This window comes from Malaclemys terrapin, chromosome 13, assembly GCF_027887155.1.
Source record: "Malaclemys terrapin pileata isolate rMalTer1 chromosome 13, rMalTer1.hap1, whole genome shotgun sequence".
Taxonomy (NCBI): domain Eukaryota; kingdom Metazoa; phylum Chordata; order Testudines; family Emydidae; genus Malaclemys; species Malaclemys terrapin.
Window position 1 is genome coordinate 13718297 of NC_071517.1, and position 27763 is coordinate 13746059.

General features: G+C 51.4%; 2 protein-coding genes across 3 annotated transcripts in view; one reads left to right on the plus strand and one right to left on the minus strand.

Moving 5' to 3' along the window:
• The window catches only part of RAB37 (RAB37, member RAS oncogene family), a 63535-nt gene that overhangs the window by 15948 nt on the left and 19824 nt on the right, over positions 1–27763 (plus strand). The window contains exon 2 of one of the 2 annotated variants that reach the window (XM_054048080.1): positions 19268–19378. In XM_054048080.1, the coding sequence (XP_053904055.1) occupies positions 19268–19378 (111 nt within the window). Of the gene's footprint in view, positions 1–19267; positions 19379–27425; positions 27559–27763 lie in introns of those variants that run through there. The other variant, XM_054048079.1, reaches the window with a different exon arrangement.
• LOC128847584 (CMRF35-like molecule 1) lies at positions 559–14612 on the minus strand. Its single transcript, XM_054047104.1, has 8 exons — positions 14573–14612; positions 13647–13994; positions 10832–11182; positions 7921–8002; positions 5767–5879; positions 2659–2696; positions 1908–2042; positions 559–910 (listed from the first exon to the last, which is right to left on the minus strand). Exons 1-8 carry the CDS (start codon positions 14610–14612, stop codon positions 758–760), a joined length of 1260 nt encoding a protein of 419 aa, XP_053903079.1. The 3' UTR covers positions 559–757.

Consider the following 27763-nt stretch of genomic DNA (forward strand, 5'->3'; position numbering starts at 1 on the left):
CCTAACAATGTTGCATCGTCTCCACCAAGCTGGTGCTATTCCATGCTGCTTGGTGTCTGAGGTCTTTCTCCTTTCCTCCCTGGCATTTTCTTTCATTGAGGGCCCATTTGAATCAAAGTCCCGGCTGCCTTTTTGGGGAATGCTCCTGTCTAAGCATTGTCCCTAAATGCCAGCCACACTCCACCCCTTGTCTTTCTGTGGTCCTGCTCCCATGGTGCTCTCTTCTCTCTCCTGAGCAGCTGTGATGCATGCAGCCGCTTCACTGTCTCAAGAGAGCTGGGGGATGAAGATGTTACCACCACCATGCTCCCTGGGTCGGGATGAATCCCAAACCCAACCTCTCTCCCTTCAAATCTAGGAAACTGGAGCAGAACTACATGACTTGGACCCATCTCTGCAGAATCACATTTCCCTCCCCCCACCCCTCCGGCTTTAACTTGCATGAGAGAGTACAAGTGAGGACTGACGTACATGTAAATAAATAAGACTGAGTAACTGATTTTTCTGCCTTTCCACAGCATTTCCCCCCCCCCCCCATTACACCACACCGTGTTTAGCTGCATCAGACCATTCTGGTGAGACAGTCTCCCAGTTCAATATAGTTCCACCTGGCATTTGCTTAATCTGGCTGGGACTCTACCAGCACCAGCTCATCTCAGACGATTTCATTCCTTGCAACACTGCTCCAAGAGATTGCAATCTTTGCACTTCCACACAACAACAGGGAAGGAGGGAAAGGAAATGTTCCAGAGGGAGCCTATTTCTTTTTCACTGCGCAGTACTCTGTTTGTTCCAGAGGGCTGCTCAAGGGGGGTTGACTGGATGACCTGTCCACATTGATGTAGATTGCCTGCTCATCCAGGATTGGATATTTCACTGTGGCGTAAGAAATATCTGTCATTCCTAGAGCCTGAAATTTGAAAACAGCCTTGATCAGAGAAAATAAATGAAGGGGGAGAGAGACCGTAACTAGAACAGATGCTGAGGAACGGAAGCCCTCATACCCCAACTGCTTTGTCTAAGTAACTCAATTGCTCAGATGAGTGATGATGCCCAGCACACTTTTCCTAATACTCACGCACATCCCTGGCTTGGGTGTGCAGATCTTTCTGCACCTTGAATAGTTTCTTTCTAAAAACTGGCACTGCACGGCCGTGAGTAGAACTCCAGTCCAGTGGATGAGCACATGACATTACTGCTGGGCACGTCACATGAGACCGGAGCATTTAAATTTGCAGCTGACTCCTCGTGCATGCACTGTTTGCATCCTGCCTGCATGTGCTGAAATTGGGCCTGCAGTTTCCCAGCCGGTACATGCAGTTATCCACAGGTAGGCAAATTTTGTGTGTGTAACCCACACACCTTCTGGGTGTGGTGTTCTGTCCCATCTAGGGGCACTGAGACCACTTAGAGAGAGGAGATAAAATGAGTCTGTTCTACAGCCTTAGCGAGCAGCTTTTAGCTCATGTGGTAGAGGCTCCTGCACTAAGCTCCAAAGGCCCCAGGTTCGATCCCACCCACTGGCAACTGGGGTCTGGCGGCGTTACATGTGCAAAGCAGAACAAAGCAAAATTGGCCCTCTATGCTCTGACTTCAGCTGCTGTTCTGAATGTGAGGTGGTCCAAACTTTTCCAGACCTGATGGAGACTGAGCTTTTCTAAAGCTTCGAGAAACTTGCTAGAACTTTTCTAGAGCCTTTCCAGAACCCCTCTCACTGCTAATGAAAGCAACAAGGTTCATTTGCAAAGCGACCTCTTTTGTAATGTGCTAGAAGAGATGTGAATATTGCATGTAAGTGCTCTTGTGCAAGACTCGGCTTGCCGTGTGAAACCCAAAAGCAAGTTTTAAAGAGAATAAAAGGATCAGAAGAATCTTAGCATTTTAGAAGTGAACACCAGAATCCTTACTACAGCGGAATATTCCACCCCTTCTGGACTGGGCTCGGCCTGAGCGGAGTGGGGCGATGGGGCTGTGGTGATGGATTTTCTAGATTTAGGTTTCACAGCTGCATAGGAAACATCACTTTCGGTGCTAGCAACAGCCTGAAAAAAAATAAACACGATCTGGGTTGGGGTTTCTGAGCTGCAGCAGCACCAGGCACTCTCCAGGCCACTACTACTTCTGGGGTGATCCAAGCACACAGCCTATCTCTGTTATCTGTCCCCTGGTTTTCCCTCCCCTCTGACTCCCCGTTCCCCCAACACCTAGCAACAGTCTCACTGCTTTCTCCAGCTGTGCTCCTAGTGTTGACAGTACTTTTCAGCCAGGGATCTTCAAGCCCTTTGTAAAGGGAACTAGTGTTCTTCCCATTTTACAGACTAGAAACAGAGGCACAGAGAGATGGTGACTTACCCAATGTCCCGCAATGAGCTATTGGCAGATCCAGGAATCCTGAGTCCATCCAATGCTTTATGCACCAGACCACCTCTCTTCAGACATGGGCAAATCCTGGCTGGGGGCCCCCTACAATGACCAGCATCCTTCCCAGGGATTCAGCCTGTCCCTCACTCGGGATTCTCCTTTTTTAGCTCGGCGGGGTTGAATAACTGAGCTCCGTGCCCTCTTACTCAGACTTGAACTAAGCTGTTAAAACCCCCCCCTTGGGGCTGGAGAATTAACCCACTGTATTAGAGTGCAGCACCCATTCCCCTCTCTTACCTCATTCACTGCTGCGCTAGGCCCAACGGCTCCAGCAGCTGAAAGGTAACAGACACTTATTACACTGACGTAACAGTGTTGAAAAAGACGATCTACAGAGGAGGAGTGACGAGGCTGGGAGTGGGGGAGGGAGGTGGGCTCCTCCAGATCCTACACAAGGAGGGGTAAAATGCTGAAGCGTTCAGCCCTTTGCCACCAACATCACAATGTTGGTCTCTTTCTCCGGGGCTTAGTTCTGAGCTGTTAACGCTTAGACTAGGCAGGTGCAGGCAGGCCCTGGCGCAGACTTTTGGAAGTGACTTGGGATAGCTGGGATGAGGCACAGGGCATGTACCTAGAATTGATGAGGAACTCACAGATGCAGCTAGACTCTCCTGCCTTTCAAGAGAGGAGAAATGGATCTTCTCTGGTTCCACCACTCCTGTGGTTGAGGTGCACCCTCCAGGCCAGAACCACCACCTGCATCCCCAGAGCTCCTGAGTCTATTTCACTTCCACAGCCTTCACCAGTGTAATAAACACTAGTTTTACACCCGGATCCCCCACCCACAAGTGGACGGCAATTGTTGCTCCCGCTGTGATTGTCTGGAGTTGCCTTTGCACCGTGTCCAGTGGGCAAAGAGCAGATAGAGACCGTGAATAGGAAGGAATTCTGAGGCCCTCTGTGGCATTGGGCATTGACTAGCCGTGGCCCATAAACACAGATGAACTGTAGGCAAAGCTACTGGGACCGCTCTCCTCCTCCGGCATATGGGTGCAACCCTGGACAAGTGGAACTTCCCTGGGAGAAGCAGGTGGCCTGCTGCCGTTTGCTCACTGGAAATCTCTGTACCAGCAGGGCAACGTCAGGTGTGTGGGGTGTAGTCAGCTGCATATATCCCCTTGGGAGTGGCGGGTTAGCCCCCTAGCCACGACAATGGGGAAGCTGTTAGCCTCGTCTCTTTCCAGGGTGCATTACGTTGTCTGTCCAATAGTGTTAGTGTATACACCACCCACACACATTTACACAGCAACCCAGCTTCCTCCGGCTCTAGCTAATTGCTCCACTTGCGGCTGAGCAGGTGCCTTGGGTAGGGTTACCATTCGTCCGGATTTACCCGGACATGTCCTCCTTTTTGTGCTAAAAATAGCGTCCGGGGGGAATTTGTAAAGCACTCACAATGTCCGGGATTTCCCCCCTCCCCCGGAGCGGCTGGGAGGGCTGCAGGAAAGTCCCGGGCTGGACTCCGGAGCAGCTGGAGAGGAGCTCCGCCCTGCATTCTGAGCAAGTGTCTCAGCACAAAGTGCAGCCCTCCCCTTTTGCAACTGGGAGCGGTTACTGCCATGCAGCGTAGCAAAACGGGAGCGAGAGCACTTTGTGCTGATACAAGGGCAGCTCTCCCCTGCAACCCGGTCCGGGCCAGGGACCGGGTTTTGTTGTGCTGGGGAGCTTAGCCACGTGTCCGGCTCGCACAGAGCCCAACACCCTGTTCTGAGCAGCAGGGTAAGGGGGGCAGGAGAAGGGGCAGGGAGGTTCTGGAGGGGGCAGTCAAGAAACGGGGGGGGGGCTTTTTGGGGGGAGTGGAGAAAGTTTTGGGCAGTCAGGGTACAGGTAGGGGGTAGGGTCCTGGTGGGCAGTTGGGGGGGGGGGTCTTAGGAGGGGGCAGTTAGGGGACAAGGAACAGGGAGTCTTAGGTAGGGGGTGGGGTTCTGGAGGGAAGTTAGGAGCAGGGGTCCCAGGAGGGGGCAGTCAGGGGACAAGGAGCAGAGGGGTTTAGATGGGTTGGGAGTTCTGGGGGGGAGCTGTCAGGGGGCAGGAGTGGGGAGAGGGATCGGAGCAGTCGGGACAGGGAGCAGAGGGGTTTAGATGGGTTGGGAGTTCTGGGGGGGGCTGTCAGGGGGTGGGGAGTGGTTGGATGGGGCGTGGGAGTCCCAGGGGTCTGTCTGGGGGTGGGGGTGTGGATAAAGGTTGGGGCAGTCAGGGGACAAGAGGCAGGGAGGCTTAGATAGTCCTGGGGGGCAGTTAGGGGCAGGGGTCCCAGGAGGGGGTAGTCAGGGGACAAGGAACGGGGGGAGGGTTGGGAGGTCAGGGGGGGCGGGAAGTGGGAGGGGCTAGGGCGGGGCTTCTCCCGTCCTCTTTTTTGCTCGCTGAAATATGGTAACCCTAGCCTTGGGTAACTTGGCTGTTGCTATTTTTGAAACTGCAATAAACCTCAGCTCTGACTAATCACTGGCTCAGGGGTGATGCAACCCTGAGCAGGAGAAGAGAGAGAGAGAGAGTGTGTGTGTGTGTGTGAAATAAGAAAATAGGGCTTGATCCTGCACGGGGCTGAGCACTCTTGCACAACTGGACAAGGCATTTAGCCCATGCTTCTGTACTGCAAGCGTGTGAGTAGGCTCCTTGACTGGGCTGGAACTATGCACATACTGGACAATGGGGCTGGCTGCTCACCACCTTGTAGGACTGACCCTGGAGCGGGTGGCAGAGTCTGGGGTGAGAGGGGGTTTGTGCAATCAGAAAAGAGGAAGGGGGTTCTCGCATAGGATTTTCTATGGTGCTTATCACTGTAGTAACTAAGTGCCTCCCCTATGTTAATGGACTAAGCCTTGGGAAGAAGTATTATTCCCATGTTGCACAAAGGCCAGACCCCAGATGTCTCCAGTCCCTTAGCCATACCCCCCTTCCTTCCTGCCAAGTTCAGCCACGGGGAGAGAGATTTAGACCAAATTCAAATAAGAGAAACGGCGTAACGGGACTCTGACTCCCAGCCCCGCTGCTGGGCCTGGATGTTGCCGGCTTTGATTGAAAGCCCTTCCCTCTAGGAACCGGGTCTCACTAGGGGTCTCTAGCGTGCTTAGCTCAGTCTGGCTGCTATGTAAATAAGTGCAGTTCTGTTAAACCACTTCCCTTGCACTGAACATAGAAATGGGAGACCTGGTTACTGAGCAAAACTCCTGATTTGCATGGGGTTTTTGGCAGACTAAGCGGTTAGGATCAGGGCTTCATAAAGCTTTATTGGCCAAGGGAGTAAGTGATGGTGGGGTGGGGGAGAGAAATGAGAGAGGAAAAGAAATGAAAGGAGGGCAGAGCCAGATGAATCCGGGGCAGCCCCCACTTTCAGCCTCTCACCCTTTTTCCTCTTCAGCATCATTCTTCTGGCCAGAAGCATGGCTCCGCTCAGTAATAGAAGTAAAACCAGCAGGAGCATTGGCAGCAGGAACATAGCGCTGGTGAAAGGAGAACTGGAAGACAAAGGAAAACCACATCTCTGACACTGCCTGCCTGTCTGGGACGGGGATGATGGAAATTCAGTCGGGGAACAAAGCCAGCCCTGCCCTAGGTATTCGTGCAAATGCACCTCTGTATAGTGGCCCGCCAGCAGCCACTTACAGGCCATGCTGCTTCTCGGCCCTCCCCTGTACCATGACCCTCCCTGCTATAGGCATTGTTCACCCCCATCCCCAGGGACCCACAGCCACTCCCTGACCCAGAGAATGCCCATGCCCGTTCCAACCAACCCAGCTCCAGAGAACCGCCCAGAGCCAGACTTGATACTGTCCAAATTCAGTCTACTGGGCATTTTATCTGAGCTGAAACAAGTGACGGTCTCTTCTCATAAATGCAGAAGCCTTTCCACCGCCTTCTGTAGAAAGAGACCTCCCCAAAGCATGGCTAAAGTAGTGCTGCAACCCCCGGGAACAATGCACAGAATTCTCCAGGCGGGGGTTATCTGCATGCAGAAGTTGCACTACTTTAACTTAAATTAATTAAAAAACTGATGCTGTTAAACTATTGCACAGCCCTGCTTGAAGGCTCCTGTATCAGTTTTTCAAACTGGTTATATGGGGTTTAGCGTGGAGCTGATCATTTACTGACCCTGCTGAACTGCTATAATCCAGCTTTAAATCCATGTAAGTGTCCACACACAAAGTTACACCAGTTTAACTGAATTGGTATAAAAATGACCCCTTTGGGGGCTTGTCTACACTACGGCAGCACAGTGACAGCGTTGCTGCTGTGCTGTCATGTAGACGCTTGCTACAGTGAGAGAAGGGGTTTGTCCATCCTTGTAGTAAATCCACCCCCGCGAGCGGCAGGAGCTAGGTAGACGAATTCTTCCATTGACCTAGGGCTGTGTATACTGGGGCTTTGGTCGGCTTAACGACATCTCTCAACAGTGTGAATTTTTCACACCCCAGAGCAATGTTGCTAGGCTGATCTAAATTTCGGTTTAAATCCTGGCTTTGTCTGTAGACCAGCCCTCAGTTTCTACTGAGACACAGGACAGCTAAAGGGAGATCTTTGACCAGCTAGTGTTAGGGGTCAAAAGAGAGACAGGGCCGGAGCAGGGGAACGCTAAATAGGTTCTGTACAAAATGCTAGAAGCTCAGAAACCAAGACAATTTTATTTATTAGCACGTGTGCCGAGGGAGATGTGATCTAATTAGGGTAAGCGAGTTGGCTAAGTCACCAGATCAAGGGGAGGATTTAATTTACCAGCGGTAGCTACAGTTGGTGGGGTGGGAAGGCAGAGCAGACAGGGCTGGCAATATGAATAAGAGGGAACAGCAGGCCAAGAGAAAAGAGAGGATTTGGTTTCTGCAGCCATGTCTGTTTGGAGCAGTGAAGATTGAAGGAGGACGAGGGTGCTCTTTGGGGGAAGGTCTCTCTCTCTCTCAGGAAGGGTGAGAAATAAGATGGCAGCTTCTTGTATACTGAATTGTAAAGCGTTATTAGGGAAACCAATGGAGAGAGTGCAGTTAGGCAGAGTAAAGGTCTTGAGGAAGCCTGGGCTAGTGGCCTGACCACAGAACCGGAGTCCAGGAACACCCGAGAGCTGGTCCTAGCTCTGTCCCAATGGTACACGCTGTGTGACCCTGGGGCAGTGTCTCTACCTCTCTGTGCTTTGTAGCTTTGACAGCAGGCCTGAGCCTGCAGAACTTGTGCAGTTCTCCCACTGCCTTTTGCAGTGGACTTGCACTCCCTCTGTGCCTGTGTAAATGATGGTACGGTGCAGGGAAACGGTGCATCAGCCTGGCAGTGCATGATCACGAGCACCAGCAGCTGGGTGGGAACTTCTCTGGTTTTGGATGTGCAACATCCCCCATCTGCAGGCACAAATCAGGCAGTGAGATGCCCAGCCCCTTAGTCTGCATACATAAACCAGGATGTGCCCGTCTCTGCCGCTGCAGACCACAACCCGCAGGCAAAGCTGGGCCTGGAAATTCAGCCCTGAACACCCCAGCTGAGACCCTGCTTTTACATGTACTTAACTGCCCTTACCTTTTGGGGTGCTCAGCTGTGTTTGTTGTGCCTATTGCTGGGGAGAGAGATCCAGTGGTTACCATCACTGCAGTGGAAAGAGCTGAAAATAGAAACCAGAAAACACAATGCTCTGAGGTCTTCAAAATGTCACGTCTCCATAGGCAGCTGTGTTCTTAGTCTTGCCATTTCAAGTGGCAGATGCCAGCCTGCCCATGCTGGAGCCTGGAGCCCTCTCTTCACCCAGCACCCCTAGGCGTGAATGGCGCCATCAGGCTCTAGGCCCAGTCCAGTTCTTGGCCTCTCACCTGAGCCTGCCACCGAGGGGGAGGATTAGCGCAGAGCATGAGTGTTAGCTGGCATGCAGCGAGGTGACCGCTGGGATCTAGACTGTCCCTAGCAAACCCACCGCACAGAAGCAACCACACAACCAGGCGATGGGAGCTGCTGTCCATCGGTGGAAAGCAGGGCTCTGTAATGGAGCAAAGGCAAGGAGCTGGGGTGCGCTGCCTGGGAGTGGGCTGATCTCAGGGTGGGGACTGGTGAAGGAGGGGGGATTTTGCCTGGGATACGTATCACAGAGCTCCATAGTTAAGGTTGCACTGAGGGCCTTATGTGCACTGACGTTAGTGGGAGTGTATCCATAGACTTCAATGGGCTTTGGGTCAGGGCCCCAGAGCAGCACTAATCTCCCTCTATTCTGTACTCTAAGCACTGCCTGCAGTCTCCAGATTTAACGTGCTCACCCTGCGGGGGCCATTCGATTTCCTATAATAGTTATTGGTCAAATATTTACACACACACCCGTAGCAAGGGAGAGATTCAAACCCAAGCCCCACTAGGGATTTCCCCGGAGCTCGTACCGGCTTTTCCCCCCTTGCTCCAGGACCAGATCCCCAGACACCCCCCGCACACTGATCCTGTCCTATACCAGCTCTCATGCAGGCCACGGTGTGCATTTTAAATTTCGACACAGAGTTGTTCCCTTTAGTTGATCTTCCCAAGGAAATGTCGACACAAGGAGCAGGTTCCGCTGGCTCTTCTGTTCCCAGTGCACCTTGGTTTCCTGAGCCAGCCCAGAGGGGGGAGCCCTCAGGGACTAGCCCCTATTGCCTGGGGGTCCAGCCCGATCCAAGAGACCTGCTGCAATGGAGCAAGGCATGCAGAGCAAGGTACCCAAGGTAGAGCACACCCCACTCCGTGCTCCTTCCTTCTCCCCCTCTCCATCCCCCCTCCCTCCAGCCTGCTGCTTCTCCCCATCCCAGTCCTGCATTCAGTAGGGGAGTCTCCCCTATAGTTGGCTGCATTGCCAGGAATCCCTGCCCCCACACCCCCGGTCCCTCTGCCCCCAGCCTCAGGTCAGCAGCGACAGGCTTGCCTTTAGTGTGACGGGGAGGGTCTTGCAGCCCACTGCCGCCGCTCCCCTGCTTTGGTGCTTGGAGGCCTCCAGCAGCACCCTGCTGGCCCTCCAAGCACTAAGAGTTGCTGCCGGAGTGGGTGCATGCGGCTGCCTGGGAGCAGGAGGTGTAGCCTGCACACACATACATACGCTAACCCCTGGGCGCCCACATCAGCTCACTTCTCCAGCCCCACAGACCCAGGCATGAGCCTATTGCTGTACACTAGGGTTGAGTGACCAGGATGCTATCCTGGGGATAAGCTGGGGCTAGAAATAGCTGTCTGGGTCTCTCACCAGCACTCCCCAATCAGACACTTGGGCTCCAGGCAGGGCCAGATAAACGCAGGGGTTTACGGGCTGTAGCCCTGGACTAAGGGGGGGCACGGTACAGCAGGGCTCAGGCAGGCTGCCTACATGCCGTGGCCCCACGCCGCTCCTGGAAGCGGCCAGCTGCTGCCATGTCTCTGCAGCCCCGGGCAGGGGGGCGGCTCCGCGCGCTGCCCCTGCCGCCAGCACAGTCCCCGCAGCTCCCATTGGCCGGGAATGGGGCGCCTGTGGGCAGCGCACATGGAGACGCTGCTCCCCTCCCCGTGTCAGCAGCGGGCTGCGTCCAGGAGTGGTGTGGAGCCACGGCCTGCAGGCAGGCAGCCTGCTTGAGCCCTGCTGCGCCACTGGCCGGGAGTTGCCTGTGGTAAGCACCTCCCAGCTGGAGCCTACACCTCGCATCCTCTCCTGAACCTCAACATAGGTGCTCCAGGGCTGGAGCACCCACGGGGAAAAATTGGTGGGTGCTCTGTACCCACTGGCAGCTTCCCGTCCCCCTGCCCAGCTCACCTCTGCCTCCGCTCCGCCTTCTCCCCTGAGCACACCGCGTGCCCGCTTTTTCCCCCTAGCTCCCAGCGCTTGTGCCGCAAAACAGATGTTTTGCGTGGCTGGGAGGGAGGAGGGAGAACAAGGAGTGCTTGGGGAAGAGGCGGGGCCAGGGCAGGGATTTGGGGAAGGGGTTGGAATGGAGGCGGGGCAGGGGTAGGGAAAGGGTGGAGTCAGGGTAGGGGGGCACGAGCACCCAGCGGCACTGGGGAAAGTTGGTGCCTCTGCACCTCAACCCCCTGCCCCAGGTCAGAATTCCCTCTTGCACCAAACTCCCTCCCAGAGCCTGCACCCCTCACCCTCTCCTGCACCGCAACACTCTGCCCCAGCTGGGAGCCCCCTCCTGCACCCCAACTCCCTCCCAGAAAGAAACTAATATAACACCTGTTCTAAGGTAAGAAATAAGCTATTTTTGAATTAACTTAACTATATTCTACATGTTTTAAGACTGAAATGTAACCACAGAACAGCTTTATGTTAACTAAAAGGCAAGTTGAGTATAGCATTAATAGCCTCAATGCCATAATTGTGATAATTTTGTTTTAAATTAGGAAAAAGACTTGTATACAGGGGCCCCACAAAATCTCATAGCCCCTTGCCCACAGGAGAGTTAATCCAGCCCTGGCTCCAGGTTGCCATCAGTAGATCAGAGCAGAGACTCACCTGGGAGAACAGTAACGTTAACAAGGAAATAAGGATCACCTCCACCTTTTATATTTATTCCACACCAGTAGATCCCAGCATCTTCCAGAGTCAGGTTCTCCATGGTCACAGTGAATGTGCTCGTGGTGTGATTGTCTATGATGGAGACTCTGCCCTGTTTCACCTTGACCTCTGACTTTTCAGTCTCAACAACTTTGGAGCAGCTGTTCCACTGTGCTCCTCTGCACCAGTATTTCTGGGATCCCTGAGCTGTTTTACCGTACTGACACGGTACGGACACCGTGCCCCCCGGGGGCCCGCTCACCTCCCTAGGGGCAGTCAGTGCCAGGGCAGCCAGTGCAGAGAAATAGCCTGAAAAACAAAGCAAATCTCAACACCCTGCTCCACACCCCCAGGAGTGAGGGATATGGGACAGCAGCCCCCATCAGCAGTATGGTCCCAAGGGCCTCATTCCCTGTGTCATGCTGAATACATGCTGTTCCATGCAATGCACTGGATGGCAGGATGCCAAGCATGTACTCCCCTAGCCCTGCTAATAAGCATTTCTCAGGTCTCATTTGGCTCCTGCGGGGTTATGCACATGACACCTAGCAGCATTACTGCTGAGTTACACAGCGTAAATCCCCAGCTGGAGAGCGGGAGATGCCCCCTTAGGTTCTCTCCGCTCTGAAGTTGAGAGAGAGCAGGAGAGGGAGAGAAACTCCAGTGTGGGGTGACTGACCTTCCGGGCAAAGTGGTTCTGGTGTGAATGGAGAAATAAAAACCTCTTACCTGGAAGGAGAAGAATCACCCTGGTGAAGGGCACCTGCAACATCCCCATAACTGCCCCTTTCGCCCTTAATCTGTTTCACATCTTTTCTCTAACTGGCACCGAAAAGCAAACTGCTTCCCCCAGGGACCACAACCTTCCCTCTGAAGGCTGCCAACCTGCCCTGTCAGTGACACCCAAACACTTCTGCTTCCTTTTTCTTATCTGATGCCTCATTTCCTTTTGCTCTGTTCCCCCCCCCCTGCATTTACAAGCAAGAAGGCAGAGAGGAAAGGAGGGGTGTCAGTGGCAAGCAACTGGTTACAACTGGATTTGTGATGGAAGCTCCTGTAGGACAGTGGCTTTGATTGCTGCATGGTTACAGTGGTTTAACACACACAACATGCACGTTTTCTGCACCGATAACAGAACTTCCCTTCCAGCAACTCTGTGGCCCTAGTGATCTGAGCACAGGAATGGGAGTTAGGAAATCCGGACACTGACTTGATTCTGTGACCTGGGACAATTCACTTCAGCCGTAGGATGGGGGTACAATGTACTTACCTGTCTCTCGGTGGTGCTAAGAAGATAAACCCGTTAACATTTGTACAGCGCTGCTGTGAAGACAGGAAGCACCATATAGGTGCTAAGTGTTATATATTGAGCTGCCTTTCCTGTGTCTCACACCAGGTCATCAGACACTTGAGATTGCAGCTTTGCTGTTAACGGTGGATATTTATTACGTGTAAGGGACTTTAAAAATAGCCATTTGCTCTTTGAAATGTAGCTGTAGTGATTGGAAAATCATTTCTACGCAGTCTTCCTTCAAATTAGGTGTGGGTTCAAACTAAACCCAAGCTCCAGTCCCTTCCCTGTCCCAAACATTGGAGTGTGGGTGGGCGGAGAGAGAATTCTGGATCTGAATTCTGTAGTTGGCCCCTATGCCTGTAAAGAGCTGAGTCAAAGCCCTCGATCTGGACACACACACCCCAAACCCTGTGGGGTGCAAAATCTGGATCCATATTTTGTGGCCTGGGCCCATCTCTTCTCTAAATAGCTGCTACAGTGGGAGGCTAAATGGCCTGAGTGAGTAATGTCCCTCTGCACAGTGGGGAATGTCACGCATGTGCAAAGTTAATATTTGTGACTGTAGCAGTGGTGAGTTGTGATTGGCCAGTTGAGCTCCAACAAGAGTTTGTCTCTACTCCCCGATTGGATAGCTGGGTGAGATCTTCCAGCACAAAGACTTGGGCATGTAAATGTAAAATTTGGTTTATGCAAATGCTTTCCCAGAAAAACCCAGAAGGATGAATGCCCAGGGAAAGTTCCCAGATAAGGAGCATGACCAGGGCTGGTGTGAGTTCATTGAAAAAGGTGACTGAATATACCTGGACCATCTTTAGTGGGTTTAATCTGCCCCCTAGAATTTTTAGTCCTGGTGATGATGAGCTGGAAGGAAAAAGCCCAGCTTGGCGCTCAGATCCCAGGTTTGCAGGGGGGCGGGGCTACAGCTGGAAAACTGCCATCTTGGTGCTCGTAAAGGGAACGTGTTTGACCTGGAATCCCTGAGAGACCATCGAGGGGCCGGGTTTTTTCCAGCTGTTTTTCAGAGCAGAGCCACATTTCAATGGGGAGCAGGAGCTTCAGGCAACGTTCGCTGCCCTCTGCTACTGCTCTGCTCCTGTGTTGGTTAGAGTCTCTGCAACCCTGGGAAGCTCCCTGCTGGGTCCCTTAGTCAACATGGGGCTGCAGTTGTGCCCCCGGTTCTCCTGAGCTGGTCCGGGGGAGTGAGCTGCTGTGGCTGCCCGGGGGGTGTAAAACCCACCCAGACAATAAACTCGGACTCAAGCCTGCCCACAGGGACAGCCTCTTCCAGACCCGCACGTGTCCTGCTCGTGGCCCACTGCAATACCAGTAGGGGCGAGTCAGCTCAGGAAATCACCTCTGGGGACAGGTAGGGATATACGAACATCCTGCCCTGGAGTCCCCGTCTCTCTTTCTTACCCATCCCCCAGTCACCCTCACTCGCAGTGTAGGAGCCGTGCAGAGATCTGAGCAGACACTCACCTGGGAGAACAGTCACCTTAACCGGAACCCCCGGATCGAATCCAAATTTGCTTATCCCACACCAGTAAATCCCAGCATCTCCCAGCGTCAGGGTCTCCATGGTCACCATGAATGTGCGCAGCCTGTGGTTGTCTCTGATGGAGACTCTGTCCCCCTTTGCCTCGGCCTCCGACCCTGTGGTCTTAACAACTGTGTGACAGGAGCTCCAGACTGCTCCTCTGCACCAGTATTTGCTATTTCCTTGATACCTTTCACGGTACTGACACTGCACAGACACCGACTCGCCCGGGGGCCTGCTCACCTCCCCAGGGCCAGTCAACTCCGGGGCAGCCAGCCCACAGGAGTAGCCTGAAAAACAAAGCAAAAAGCAAAACTTGTCATTTCCTCTTCACTGGGTGGTTGAGGAGGCGGAAGGGCAACTTGAACTCAACACCCCAAGGAGCCCCAGTCCCTCCCCCCAGCTGGTCCCTATCAGACCATGCAGTGTGCTACCCACCAGCAGAGAAATAGAGGGGGAGGGTCTCATCTGGCTCCACAGGGTTGTATGTGGGTGATTCCCGTTAGTGTTAATGCTAAAGTTACCCAGCATAAATCCCCTGTAGAGAGCTGACAATAGACCCCCTTAGCCTCTCTCCTTTTGAAAGGCAAGCAAAGGAGACTGGCTCTCAGTGGGTTTGTAGGTAGATTAGCCTTAATAATCTGTGGAGATATACCCATCTCCTAGAGCTGGAAGGGACCCTGAAAGGTCATCAAGTCCAGCCCCCTGCCTTCACTAGCAGGACCAAGTGCTGATTTTGCCCCAGATGGCCCCCTCAAGGATTGAGCTTGCAACCCTGGGTTTAGCAGGCCAATGCTCAAAGCACTGAGCTATCCCTCCCCTTTCAGGCGGGTTCTCTGGTGTGACTGGATCAATCGAAACCTCTCACCTGCAAGGAAGAGAATCACCCCAGCAAAGGACAGCTGCATTATCCTTCCAATTGCCCCTTTCTCCCTAAAGCTCTGTGACGTCTTTTCTTTAAAATGCTCTAAAAAGAGAGCTCTGGTTCCTTCCAGCCTGGGCCATTTCTCTCTCTCGGGTTTGCAAATCCTGTGTCTGTAGTAAGTGATACCCAGGCACTTCTGCTTTGTTCTTTCAGTCAGTCACTTCTGGGGCTCTGCTTCCGATCACAACCTGGCCAAGTTCCAATCACGGGGGCAGAAACGCTAGATGAAATACAGAGGAAAGAACCAGGGTGGAGGGGAAGCAATCAGCTGCAATCCGGCTTCTGTTGGACGCTCTTGCAGGGCACTCCTTTGGAGGACGATTATTTAACTCTGGGTGTACCTAAAACACCAACCATGCCAAATGCTAATTACCCATTCAGCTGTGGTGGTTCACCTCTCTTTAATGGGTTATTAATGTATTATTAGCTTTGCCATCCTCATCTGCCTTTCGTTAGAACAGGTGAGTCGTTTTTGTGCTTCATCTGGCAACATTCAGCAGAGAGGCAGTGTGGTCTAGTGGCTACAGTGCTGGGCTGGGACCTGAGTTCTGGCTCCGCCCCTGACTTGCTGTGTGAAGTCACTTTGGCTCTTCCGTGGCAAGTGGCGCATGGATACAGGGGAGAACTGAGCCGGCTGATTCCTTTTGTGACCTTGGTCAAGTCACTTCATCTCAATGTTTCCGTTTCCGTATCAGTAAAATAGGGGCTGATAATAGTTACTTTCCTACCCCTGGGGAACTGGGGGGGAGGGGGGATTGTGCGGCTAAGCCAGCAGACGATTGTGCAGTGCTATGAAGATGGAATGCACTGTATAATTGCCAAATATTATCACAACATGTTGAGTTGTTCTTCCTGTTTCTCGAGCCGTGTTGAAACGGCAGCTTTCCTGTTAACTATTTTTATTACATGTAAGGTTGGTTTTTTTTAAATTGTGGCTTTCTCTTTGCAATATAAGTGAAGTTCACAATGCAGCTTCCCTTTCAATTAGTGACAGGTTGGCAGCAAAGCCTCCGTTCCAGCTCCCACTCTGACTTTTTGGAAGGGAATCTAATTCCAAATTGGGTGGCTTGCCCCTCCCGCTGTAATGGAGTGAACCACAAACCTGGATCCAACCATCCTCCAAGTTTGTGAGAATGCAAAATCTAGATTTGGAGTCAGATCTGGATTTTATAGCCTGGGGTCCATTTTTGCTTTAAATGGAGGCCAGAAAGTGAAAAATAAATGTAACCAGAGCATTTAGATCCTGAGGTTTTCTGCTGTCTTTTCCCTACCTTACACTCACTATTAGAGCTGAAAAAAGAATTGATAATGAATGTGGCCAGTTTTTTTTTTTCCCCCTTGGATATTCCACAAACCGGCTGCAATCTCCTCTCATTTATCCAGTATCCAATTCTGGGGGGTAATTTTTGAAAATGTTTGGCCTGACCCTGGGCAGTTCTCTGTGAATATTGGTTATTTGAGCTGTGCTGTGGTTGATCAGATAAGTCACATCATATTGTTTCTGGTCCCTGATTGGATAAGTGTGCAACCACTTCCAGTCCGAATACTCTTGTGCACATATGTAATATTCAGTTTTTGCTAATGCTCCCACATAAGACTTTGAGCTCAGTATCTGAGAACATTGGTGCCTGCAAATCTCTACCACTCCCAACTTCGTGGAAAGCAAACACAAAAGGGGTGGGAACCTGGGTGAAGCAATTTCATTTAAAAATGTGATGCACCTTTTCAGAGTAAATGTGTACTGCCTGTGGGTCCCATCCTGCATGGTGCCTTTGGAGGGAGCACTAGGGCTGGCCGCAAAACAAAAATTCCAGTTTGCAAAAAATGTCGAGGTTTCGACGTTTGTTTTTATTCTGCAACAGAATGAAACCGAGACGTGATAAAGTGTATTTGCAATACAACTGGGGTGGGGGTGGAGGGGCGGGGAGCGTTAGGGCACTCACCTGGGGCATGGGAGACACTAGCTTCAAGTCCCTGCTCTCCCTGATTCAGTTCCTATTGGACAGAACACTGGACGGGGACTCAGAAAAACTGGGTTCTATTCTTGGCACTGCCACTGGGCTACTGGGTGACCTTTAGCAAGTCACTTCACTTTCCCATGCCTCAGTTACCCCCTCAGTAAAACAGGTATAATGACACTGACCACTGTTGTAAGGGGCTTTGAGATTTATGGATGAAAAGCACCAGATAAGAGCTAGGTGGTGTCATTAACATCCAGTTTTGCTCTAAAAAGAGAGCATGTAAAACTGACACCTTCTTCCTTCCACTGTCAGAGTTGTAGGTGCTGACTTTAGTGACAAAAAGAAGGTTTTACTACTTAGTTTACTCCTGTTAGCCCTGCCAAGCCAGCACGGCTAAGGGTCAGGGGCACTGGGGGTCTGGATTCTATTCCTCCTTTTGCATCACCACCAGAAACGAATGCTAAATTCCCATTACAGAGCCAATCAGTTACACCTGTGCAAACCTATTTGCATATGAGGTTACCCAGGTGTTGGGTGTTTTGTTGTTGTTCAGGCAACAAACAAAATAAAGGAAGCACATGGGCACAGTGGGGACCAAATAATTGTATTTGCTGAATGTACGTAAGATTAGAGGCCTAGCTATAGATAAACACACTGCTGATCCAATTGGGCTCTGGTGGCTTCTAAAACAGAACATGGTAAGCATCATTAGAGGGTTCACAAACTACTTAAAGGGATACTACGCTATTATATACACTACATCGAGCATAAATGAGGATACAATCTGAAGATGATGGCATTGCATGGGGGTAAATTAGGGCCGGCAGCACTTTTATTACTGGTGACGATATGCAAGAAGGAGAGAATCTAGCCTGACTTTTGAATCCTAGGTTGAGTTTGCAGGGACTGCAGCTGGGGAAAAAATATTGGAATAAACATGGATGCAAACATGGCACCCCGCATTTTTATGGGGTCACTTTCCAGAGTGGAACCATGCTTTCAGGAAGCACATTGGTGAGAGTCAGAGAAAAGGAAGGGCCCAGGGAGAGTGGATCAGTTTAAATGAGGAGCTCTGTTCATAACATTTCTCAGGCCATGAGGCAGGAGTTTATTGTGGGACGGTGGCATCCTGCTGAATCTGAAAGGAGAGAAGCCCAGGGAGCCATCATAATTCTCCATCTCTAGGGCTGGCTTCTGGGTAGCGCTGCTCTGTGCGGTTAATATGCGGGACTGGATGGTTTTCGTGTCGGAACTCGGTTATTTCAGAGATCACTGAGAATTCACCAGGAGAGCCATGCGGAATAGGCTCCCCACCGCAGAGAAAGAGGAAGTCGGGCTGACCAGCTCCTCTGGGGGGGCTCTGTGTTAGCAGGAGCCGTTATCTGCATATGAAAGCTGTTGATCAGACGCTGTGACCGCATCGCTAGATGCGGTTGGATTTTCACAAAACTCTGTGCCCGAGGGAAAGAGGAACAGGAAGGTTGGGTGTAAGAAGGTAACGGTCTCCTGGCTTCAGGGACCACTGTTTTATGAGCCCTGCTCAGCTCTTCCGTCAGGAACAAAGGAGAGCTCTGTACAGTGACAGGGCCGCAGCAGAACAGAGGCGATAGGGACGCGTTTCAAAGGGAGGGAGGGAGGAGGGCTCCCTGGAGAATAAGAGGATGTGAGGAGCTGGCATGATCATGAAAGACTCTTTACCCACCCACATACGCCCTAAGTCCTATGCACACCCGCATCTTTTCTCACATATAGTATAATCCAGCTCCCCCTAAAACTCCCATTGACTCCAATGGGCTGCAGCCCTGGGGGTCTGATCCAGCACCCATGGCAGTCAATGGGACTCCTTCCCTGGACTTCATTGTCACTTGCCCAGGCCATACCCATGGCTAACGCACTCCCAGTACTGGTCCCGGGCGGCGCGAGGCACCTCCTGCGATGCACTGACAAGGCTGAGCTGAAGTCCGTGGGAGCTGAGGGTGCTGGGCTCCGGTTTCTACGGGTGCTGAGGCGCTGTGCTGCTCAGCACTGCAAGCCCTAGGCGTTTAGATGGCTACGTCCCAAGAGGGATTTAGAGATTCAAGAGCCCAACTTTGACTGGCAGTGAGTCTCCTGAGCCCAGTGATCCCAAGTGGGCTCTGGCTCCAGGGTGCTGGCTAAGGACTCGGAACAGAGCTTTCCAGTTCCCTGGTGCTTGAGGGTTAACGACAGTCAGCTGGGTCAGATCCCCTCACCCTCACACTTGGGTGTTTGCTGCTGCTTGGCTCCCTCAGAGAAGCCGTGAGACTGATTCTCACGTACATTGGTGTAAATCAGGAGTAACTAAAGGAGTCATTGGAGTCAAGCTAGCGTAAAGGAGGCCTGAGGGCAGAATCAGACCCTAGGAACTAGCTCCTTAGCTTGTGGAAATTGGCATCACTCCATTGACTTCAACAGAGCTGCAGCAATTTACATCAGCTCAGAATGTGTTCAGAGGGATCCAGGCACGTCACAAGCAACAAATAACCCAGCTGTAGGAACGTGGGGAAAAGGGGGCACGGAACTGCCATGATCTCCCCCACGCAGCGTGCAGAGGATATATATCAGAGAAGCCTGCGGAGGCCCAGACAGCAAAGGCAGTTCTCAGTTTCCTGAGTCACTCACCGGGGAATGCTAATGGCTCTCTCTTTGATTCTTACAGACTATCCTGGTCGGAGACAGTGGAGTGGGGAAGACATCACTGCTGGTTCAGTTTGACCAGGGCAAGTTCATTCCCGGCTCTTTTTCTGCCACCGTGGGCATCGGATTTACGGTAAGGGCTGAATCTTTGGCTACTCTGCCTGTCTGCAGCCGAGGGTTCATTAGTGGAAGTGGTATTGACTATTTTAAAAAAAGGAATATAGGACTTAACATGGTAGCATACAAGTCTGAGGACAGTCAGCAATCAGAAGAGCCACCTGAAAACATGGCATACAAAGATAACTCCAGTACTACGCAGTATCGAAATCGCACGTCAGTCACAGAGGCATTAAATTCTCCAAGTAAAGTCTGTTTTGAGGGGGTTTTGTTTACATTTGCTTCCTCCAATAGCAGTGTTGTGCTGTTTGCAGAAAGTTATACCCAAAATCGGAGAGAGATGTGACATGCATGGAGGATCTAGCCGGCCATCTAAAAACAGCGCTAAGGGAAACATGAGGATGGATCAAAACAGGATTTCGTCTCTTGGCTGGAATCCATGAAAATATAGAAAAGTGGGTGCCGGTGGCATACCAGGGAAATTCTATAGACATGGGCGTTGTATTTATTAACTAGGCAGATGTTCCCTTCTCTGTATGTTTAAAGAGTAGCACTCTCTATGTAGGGGAAACCTGGTTGTGTTCTATACAGCTGTCCGATGTGTGGCAACACAGAATTAAGCTGCGCTGAATGATGGAGGTGCCCAATACTGTTCCGAAAAAGCAAAAGCCCCTGTTGATGTGCATGCGTGAAGGTGGCGCTTTGCAAATTGCATATTAACTTTTTCCTCCAACCCTGTCAGTGACTCTGCCTCCCTGCGAACTCGCTGTCGGCGAAGGTTTGCTGTGTTGAGTTTAGATGTTTTGTGACTTGTCCAGATAAAATCAATTCACAAAAACTGGGGAAAGAGTATTGTGTCACCGATGCATGCTATTCAGAGCTGACCAATCTGATTCAATTCAACGAAATTCACCCGAGTCACACCAGTCAGTTTCAGTCCAAAAGGTAAATGTACAGAAAAGTTATAAACTGGTGAAACCACGGGATTATAGTGGAAGTCTAGCTGTGTGTTCCATTATAGTGTTGGCTTCCAAGAACATTCTAATACACATGCATTTATAGGGGGATATAGACACAGTGGGACAAATTCTGCTCTCAGTTAGACACTTGCAACTCCACTGAACGTGTGACTCTGTACAGCCACTTTTAGTCTGCCTTATACAACACCTCACACTATGGGGCGCTGGTCTATGTCTTGGGCTCCTGGGTACTATGGTAATACGGACACATTAATTGTGCTCTATAGTTCATAGCTACATTTTCCATCTATCAGTAGGGTGCTCCCATTGAACAAATTGATCCAGATTCACTACTATGGTCCAGTAGCTCTGTACTGCTCTGGTAAAATAAAGCAACTATTAACCCAGCTTTTGCGTTTCCTGGACCCAGTCCTGCAAACACAGACTCTTGCTCATCTCAGGGGCAGTCAGACATGTAGAGACCCTGCAAGTTCTGGCCCCACTGACCTTTCTGTGTGCATCTTTACCACCTCAACGTGCCATTGCTATGTAAAATCTCTGTGACTCCTAAGCCCGACCCAGCGTTCCTTGTACCACCCAGGGTGCAGGATTGGGCTTTCTGGAACCTTGCTGGAATGCCACGAGATTCCTGGAAGTACCCATGAGCTGAGAATGATTTTGAAGGATATTCTCCTCTGGAGACCATGCACCTGCTTTCCCTTTGCACACCTGAGCGCTGCCTGCATGCCGACATGGCCTTTTGCATTTCAGCAATCCCTGTACAGACAGAAAAGACCTTTTGGCCTGCACCTGTTTCCTCTACGGGACAGAGGCCTAGAGGCAGCCCATACCCCTTCCCTCTGAATTAGAAACACAGCGTGTTGATAGAAAGCTCACTCCTACTACAGCCCAGTTTGATTTCCAGAGTGACTCTCTTTGGATCGGTCACCTGCTTCTCTGCTGCACCTACAACTGGGAGACTATAGGTTTGTACGTGCTGCTTAATCCCTTGCGCTGGCTTTCACTCAAGGCCCTGGAAGCCCGAATTGCTTCCATTACCTTTAAAGATTGAGCTGGGCTGGTGTCTCCCCTGATGGTTGTGTTCTCGTCTGGATAAGCGTGCTTGGTCTAATCCCTTATTCCCCTTTTCAGTGAGGGGAGGATGAAGCTGTCTGGGTGTCAGGTAGCAATTAATAACAGGGATTTCTTTTTCCAAATTGGGTTGAGGAACCGAGGGAATAATCATAATTGGCTACTAACAACCTCATGGTCAGCTGGGTCTCAGAGATGAAGAATGATCTAGGAGTGCAGGAAATGCCTAAAGGCTGAGTGGAGTAAGACTGCCCTCTTGTGGTAGCGTGCAGTGTTGTTGTACCTGTGTCGGTCCCAGGATATTATAGACACACGGTGGGTGGGGACCTCTCTTATTGCACCAACTTTTGCACCAACAAGATATTTCCAGCTTGTAAACTCGTTGGTGCAATGAGGGAGATTACCCCACCCACCCTGTCTCTCTTGTGGTGTTGGTGAGAACTAAGGGGAAGTCGTTTCCAGAGGCCTTGCAGAACTGTTTCCTGGGGTGAAGAAAGTTCAGCGGTCAGTCACATTTCCAAAATGCAAATCAGAAGAGCAGATAGCTTTGGCTGATAACATGTTCCCGTTTGTCCCCAGCCAGGGAACACAATAGCTATGTAAATTCTCCTCCCTGTGTTCCTTTGTTGCAATGGAACAAAGGCAAACATCCCTCCTTCACACAAGAAGCTCTGTGTGTTCCTTTCATCACCTGCTATCCCTTGCCTGGCTGTGTCACCACAAAGGGGTAGAGGTGGTATTTACATGGCTTGAGCCTAGAGATCCTCCTGACCCAGGAAACTGGGTTCTAGAATGCTGTCTGAATCCACATGACCCCTACATCCATGGGTGTTGGGATTAGGATACATTAATTAGAGCTGGGCCAGGTCATTCAGATGTGGCTCTAGATCCAGAGTTTTGAGGGACATTTTTCCTTTTCAGTGCGGCTGGCCACCCTGGCCCTCCCTTTCCAGCACCGACAGAATAACTCCTCTAACGGACAAGCAAAATGCACTGCTCTGTTCTCATTTCCCTCCACTGCAGCATAGAGCCTACCCACAAGGACAAGATTGTGCCATACATAGAAGTGGTATAAGGAGTACTTCACCCACCTCTGAAATGCAACCCTCTCTGGGGTGGAACGTGGCAACTGTTAAAGAGCAACTATCAGTTCAGGACAAAAAAGTTAAGAACCTATTCACTTGAAACTGCAGGAGGAATTTCAGGTCTGCAGAACATAATTACCACCCAGAGTTGTGGACAATCATAATCTTTCCTGGTATTATTAAATCCTTGCTTATTACAACCCCCGGTAGGAGCTTTTAATCACTTGAGATCATTTTAAATACATCCGCCCAAAGGACCTCAGCTGTGTTCAGTTTCCTGGCCTATGAGTACATATTCCATGGGCATATTCTTCAGTACAGTTACAAAGACTGGAAATACAGGTTCCTAAACTATTCTCTCCTGAGGGGTAGAGGAAAGTCTTGGCTAAAACAAAACACGGAGACCAGCAAGAGCCCGGTAACTGAAACACCTGCATGGGGCGTATCTCTGCCATCCCCCCTTTGTTTACATGCCTCGTTTAGTTTGTAGACCAGTGAAAGCATAACTTCTGCATGCTGGAGACAAGTCCTGATTTTTGGTCTCACTCCTACTAGTTTTACACACGTGTAAATCCATTGACTATAGTGGAATTACTCCAGATGTGCACTGGGGCAGGATCAGGCCCATTGCAGTCGGTGAATTATCCCAGAGCTGCTGAGGGCAGTATCTGTCCCAAGGTTGTCCTCACATTGTGTAAATTGAACGACACCCGTTTACACCAACTGAAGATCTGGTCCTGTCTGTCAGAATGCCAGTGGTATGGTTCTAGTGAATACCAGTGCTTAATAATTACCATGGAGGTGATTCTGTACAAAGGGCATCACCTGAAATGCATTAGCAAAGTGGAGTGTTTGGGTAACATAACACTGATATCACACAAAGAGGAAAGCAGTCCTGGCTCTCACGCACCACTGCTCCTGTGATATCCCTTTTATTGTTCCTATGCTCTGCAAATCCCCGCCCCCCCCTTGCATTAGATGAGATCTGAATTAGACCTGAGAGGTGTTAGAGGATCATATTTACCCTTTTCAGTTTGAGTTTGCATGTTTTGCCAGAGGTTCCAACCTGTTTCTTAATCTGTAGTGGCCAGAGCTCGGACTGAAGGAGATCAGTGTCTGATGGGTGTGGAGGGAAGAGGCCATTGAACTTGGGAACACCTGGTATTTGGTAGGAACACAAAATGGGAAGTCAGGAGAGCTGGCGTCTGTTCTAGACTGTCAAAGACTGTGTGTACCCTTGGACAAGTCACTAACTTCTCTGTGACTGTTTTCCCGGATGTAAAATTATGAATCACTGTTAGTTAATATTTGTATTGCAAATACACCCATGAACCCCAATCAGGGTGGTTCTAGGTGCTGTACAAATGGCTAGGAATACACAGTCCCTGCCCCCAAAGCGCTTGCAATATAATCAGACTAGACAGGTCAAGGCTGAGAGGAAGGGATGCAAGCCAGATGCAGAGTGATCGGGGCACTGTTGGCAAATGTCATGTAATGTTCAAAGTGGCACTTGCCAGTTTTTCCCTTCAATCCCAGAGATTTTTCTGTTTTGTTGTTGTTGTTGTTGTTGTTGTTTTGTTGTTGTTGTTGTTGTTGTTTTCCCCTCCTGAGGCTTGAAAAGTGCCAGATTTCAGGTTGTTCTCAAACTGGATTTCCACTGAGTGAGAAAAGCCTTGCCCTGGAATCTATCTGGTGCAGGTGAGGAATGACCAAACCTGTGCAGAACTCACTCCTCTCAGGTCCCAGGGTTTTGCCCAGAGCCAGCAGCTAACTGGAATCCTTGGTTTACATGATGTGAGAAATTGCTCCTTTGTTAGTGGTTTGTTTTCTTCCCCTAGTGGGACGTGTTACCCCCCCATTCTCCGGCTAAGTGCTCCACTGCTGATTTATGAAGGGAATGAAAGCACTTTTCATTGCTATGTTTATACAACCAGAGGGACCAGCAAGATGCAAGGTTAATGCATCAACTAATGATTATATGACCCTTCCCACTCCTTCCCTTCAGTGCCCTGCCAGTATATGGCTGGGAGGTTTCCCTCCCATTCAACCTCTTCTATAAGATGAAGTCAATTTCATCATCTTTCTTAAATATCCTTATAAATGAGTTTGAGGTTGACTGGCAGCAATATGGTTTAAAAAAGACTGTGGTAAGGGAGAATTCCAGGTTGTTCCATCTCTCACCTGTTATTCCAGGCGGTCCTCAGACAGGTGGAGGCCAAGGGGTGGAGGGGACCTGCGGGCTGGCCTAAATCAATGGCTGTTTGGATTCCATTCTGCTCTGCTGGCCTGGAAAAGATGTCTGCTATCCATAGTGATGCATGCTTCTTTGCTCTCTGCTTGCTGTATGTGTTGGATACCATTGGAGGGAAGGCAGCAGATTATCCATGAATGATCAGAAAGCCACCTTCAATCAGTCTCTAACTTTTTGGGTTCATTGTATGAAGCTAGGGTGAGGTTGACCTAATTTTGTTCCCCAGTTGGGCAATTTAACAATTGCTGAGAACGGTGAGTGGTTAATATGTTCAGTGCTACAGCCATGCATGGTGCTTTAGAACCAGAGTTCAGGCAGGTCTCCACCATCTAAATAGGAGAGATGCAATCAAATGACGGAACATGAGGATAGGAGCAGACAGAGTATTTTATTGATCAGTTACAACTCTCTCTCCTAGGTGGCTGCCCATCCCCATAGTATCTGAGCACCCCCCAAGAGTAAAATCTGACCGCAGTGGTGGGTTTCAATGAGGGACTTGAAGGAAGAGGGAAGTGTTGTGGTGGACTGGCAGAGAGAGGCTATCTAGTCATAGGGGCAGCATGAACTAAGACCTGAATTTAAGAGTGTGGGGTAAAGAGATTGCTAAGGATCGAGGAGTGAGGCAGAGCACAAGGCTGGAGAGATTCATCATAACTCAGGGGAGACTGTGGGCTCATGTCCCTCTTGGCAGCTCCCCCTGCTCTGCAGAATGAACTGAGTTGGAGCACTCCAAGCTTGGGAAAAATCAGGAACAGACTGACACACACACTCTCCCTCTCCCCCACAACTGTGGGGGTTTCCGATCCAGTGTGTGGTTTCAGTCCATTGTGGGGAGATGGGGTTTGGATCTGGATCAGAATCCAGCTCTGTGGTTTCAGTTCATGTCCCTTTCTCGTCAGTGCTTAATTTGTGTCAGAGCTGGCCAGAGCCCCGGCACCTGAGGGCCTGGCAGTTCAGAGCCCCGGCACCTGGGGGCCTGGCAGTTCAGAGCCCCGGCGCCTCTGGGTTTGCTGCATCAGTTATGAATGTAAAAAAATTGCTTGAGCTCCAGCACCTCTTTCATTACAAATTAAGCCCCGTCTCTAGTGTGTAGTGGTTGATGTCTTAGCTCTGAGGACAAACCACAAGGGTTTCAGAGTAGCAGCCGTGTTACTCTGTATCCGCAAAAGAACAGGAGTACTTGTGGCACCTTTGAGACTAACAAATTTATTTGAGCATAAGCTTTCAGCCCACTTCATCGGATGCATAGAATGGAACATCTAGTAAGAAGATATGTATACATACAGAGAACATGAAAGGGTGGGAGTTTCCCTATCAAACTCTAAGAGGCTGATTAATTAAGATGAGCTATTATCAGCAGGAGGAAAAAAACCGTTTGTAGTGATAATCAAGATGGCCCATTTCAGACAGTTTGACAAGAAGCTGTGAGGATACTTAACATGGGGAAATAGATTCAATGTGTGTAATGGCTCAGCCATTCCCAGTCTCTATTCAACCATACATTGATGGTATCTAGTTTGCATACTAATTCAAGTTCAGCAGTTTCTCCTTGGAGTCTGTTTTTGAAGCTTTTCTGTTGCAAAATTGCCACCTTTAAGTCTGTTACTGAGTGACCAGAGAGGTTCTCCTACTGTTTGTTGAATGTTATGATTCCTGATGTCAGATTTGTGTCCATGAAGGTAGCGGCTGGAGTGTGATCTGAAGGCTTCCCATATGTTCTCCTCCACCCAGGTAGCTGGACATGCACACAGCCAAAGCATGTCCACACAGACATGCACAGGGCAATGCAGCCTGTGCTCTGGGTCCCTCCGCTCCAGCTGAACCAGCAGCTGTCCCCCTTACCAGCCTGCAGCCACTCACACAATGACTGTCACTGTCTGAGGCCACCCACCTCCCAGTGCCTAGGGCCCTCTCCATGGGACAGGCCCACACCTCCCTGGGCAGCAGCCTACAACCAACTGTGGCCCTGTCTGTCTGGATGCAGGCTATGAGTTGATCCAGCTGGGTCCACTGTGCCTAGCTGTAAAGCCCTCCTCACCTGGCTCTGCTAAATGGGAGTCAAACCAACCCCCCTTCCCCTGGCTCCAGAGAGGCTGGGGAAGATGGAATGCGGGCAGGGGGCTGAGCGGGAGGAGAAAAGGGATGGGGCACCTGAATGGGGGAGTGAAGGGGACCGAACTGGCCCGGCCGGACAGGGGCTCAGTTGGGTCCGGTCCCAGGGCTAAGGGGAGATCCAGTAAGTTCATTGAGCCCAGAGGAAGGGAGGGCCGGGTTCCGCTGGACTTGGGAGCAGCGGTGGCAGGGGACTGGATTCTGTCCTGGCTGGAGTGGCACCGCCGGGTCCGGTCCGGGCAGGGGACCGGATTTTGTTCAGGCTGGGGACGGGGTGGCACCGCCGGGTCCGGGAGAGGGAAGCGGCTCGCTCTGGGGAAGGGGGCGCTGGGGTTCGGTGCGGTTCGGTTCGGCCCTTGGAACGCGCAGCGAGGTTCGGTTCTGCGCAGCCCGCAGAGCAACCGCCGGGCCCGGCTGTTGCTGGCGGGGCTGGGGAGGCCGCTGGTTCGGTCCGGTCCCCGGCATGGAGAGCAGCGGGGCCGGGAAGGGGGCGGGCCGCGGGGAGGAGGAGCAGCGGGGCGGGCGCTGCCCAGCCTCTCCTAGTTCCTGCTCGCTGCCCGGGCACTGGGCTCCTGGGACCATGAGTGGCCGGGCAGGGTCCGCGGCTCCTGCCCAGAACGGGTCCCCCGCGGCGGCCCAGGGGCAGTCCCCGTCGCGGTCCCCGACGCTCAGGCAGAGCTACGATCTCGCCTGCAAGGTGGGAGCCGCCCCGGCGGGGAGTGGGGAGCCCGTGGGCGGGGCGGAGGGGGCAGCGGGTGGGCGCAGCTCGCGTGGGGGGGAGATGGGAGCTGAGAGCCGCCCAGCGCTGCCTGCGCCCCGGGAACCGGGAGGGGTCGGAGCCGCCGGGCAGCTCAGCTCGGCAGCGGGGCGGGTTGCTCACCCTGGTCCCAGTGCTGGCGGGG

Bases quoted from the DNA above. Each gene is read 5' to 3' on its own strand.
- LOC128847584 (XM_054047104.1), bottom strand. From the start codon at position 14,612: ATGCAGCTGTCCTTTGCTGGGGTGATTCTCTTCCTTGCAG. The intron at 13,995-14,572 runs GTGAGAGGTTTC...TTTGTTTTTCAG, and splicing joins GGTGATTCTCTTCCTTGCAG to GCTACTCCTGTGGGCTGGCT. The intron at 11,183-13,646 runs GTGAGTGTCTGC...TTTGTTTTTCAG, and splicing joins TAAGGTGACTGTTCTCCCAG to GCTATTTCTCTGCACTGGCT.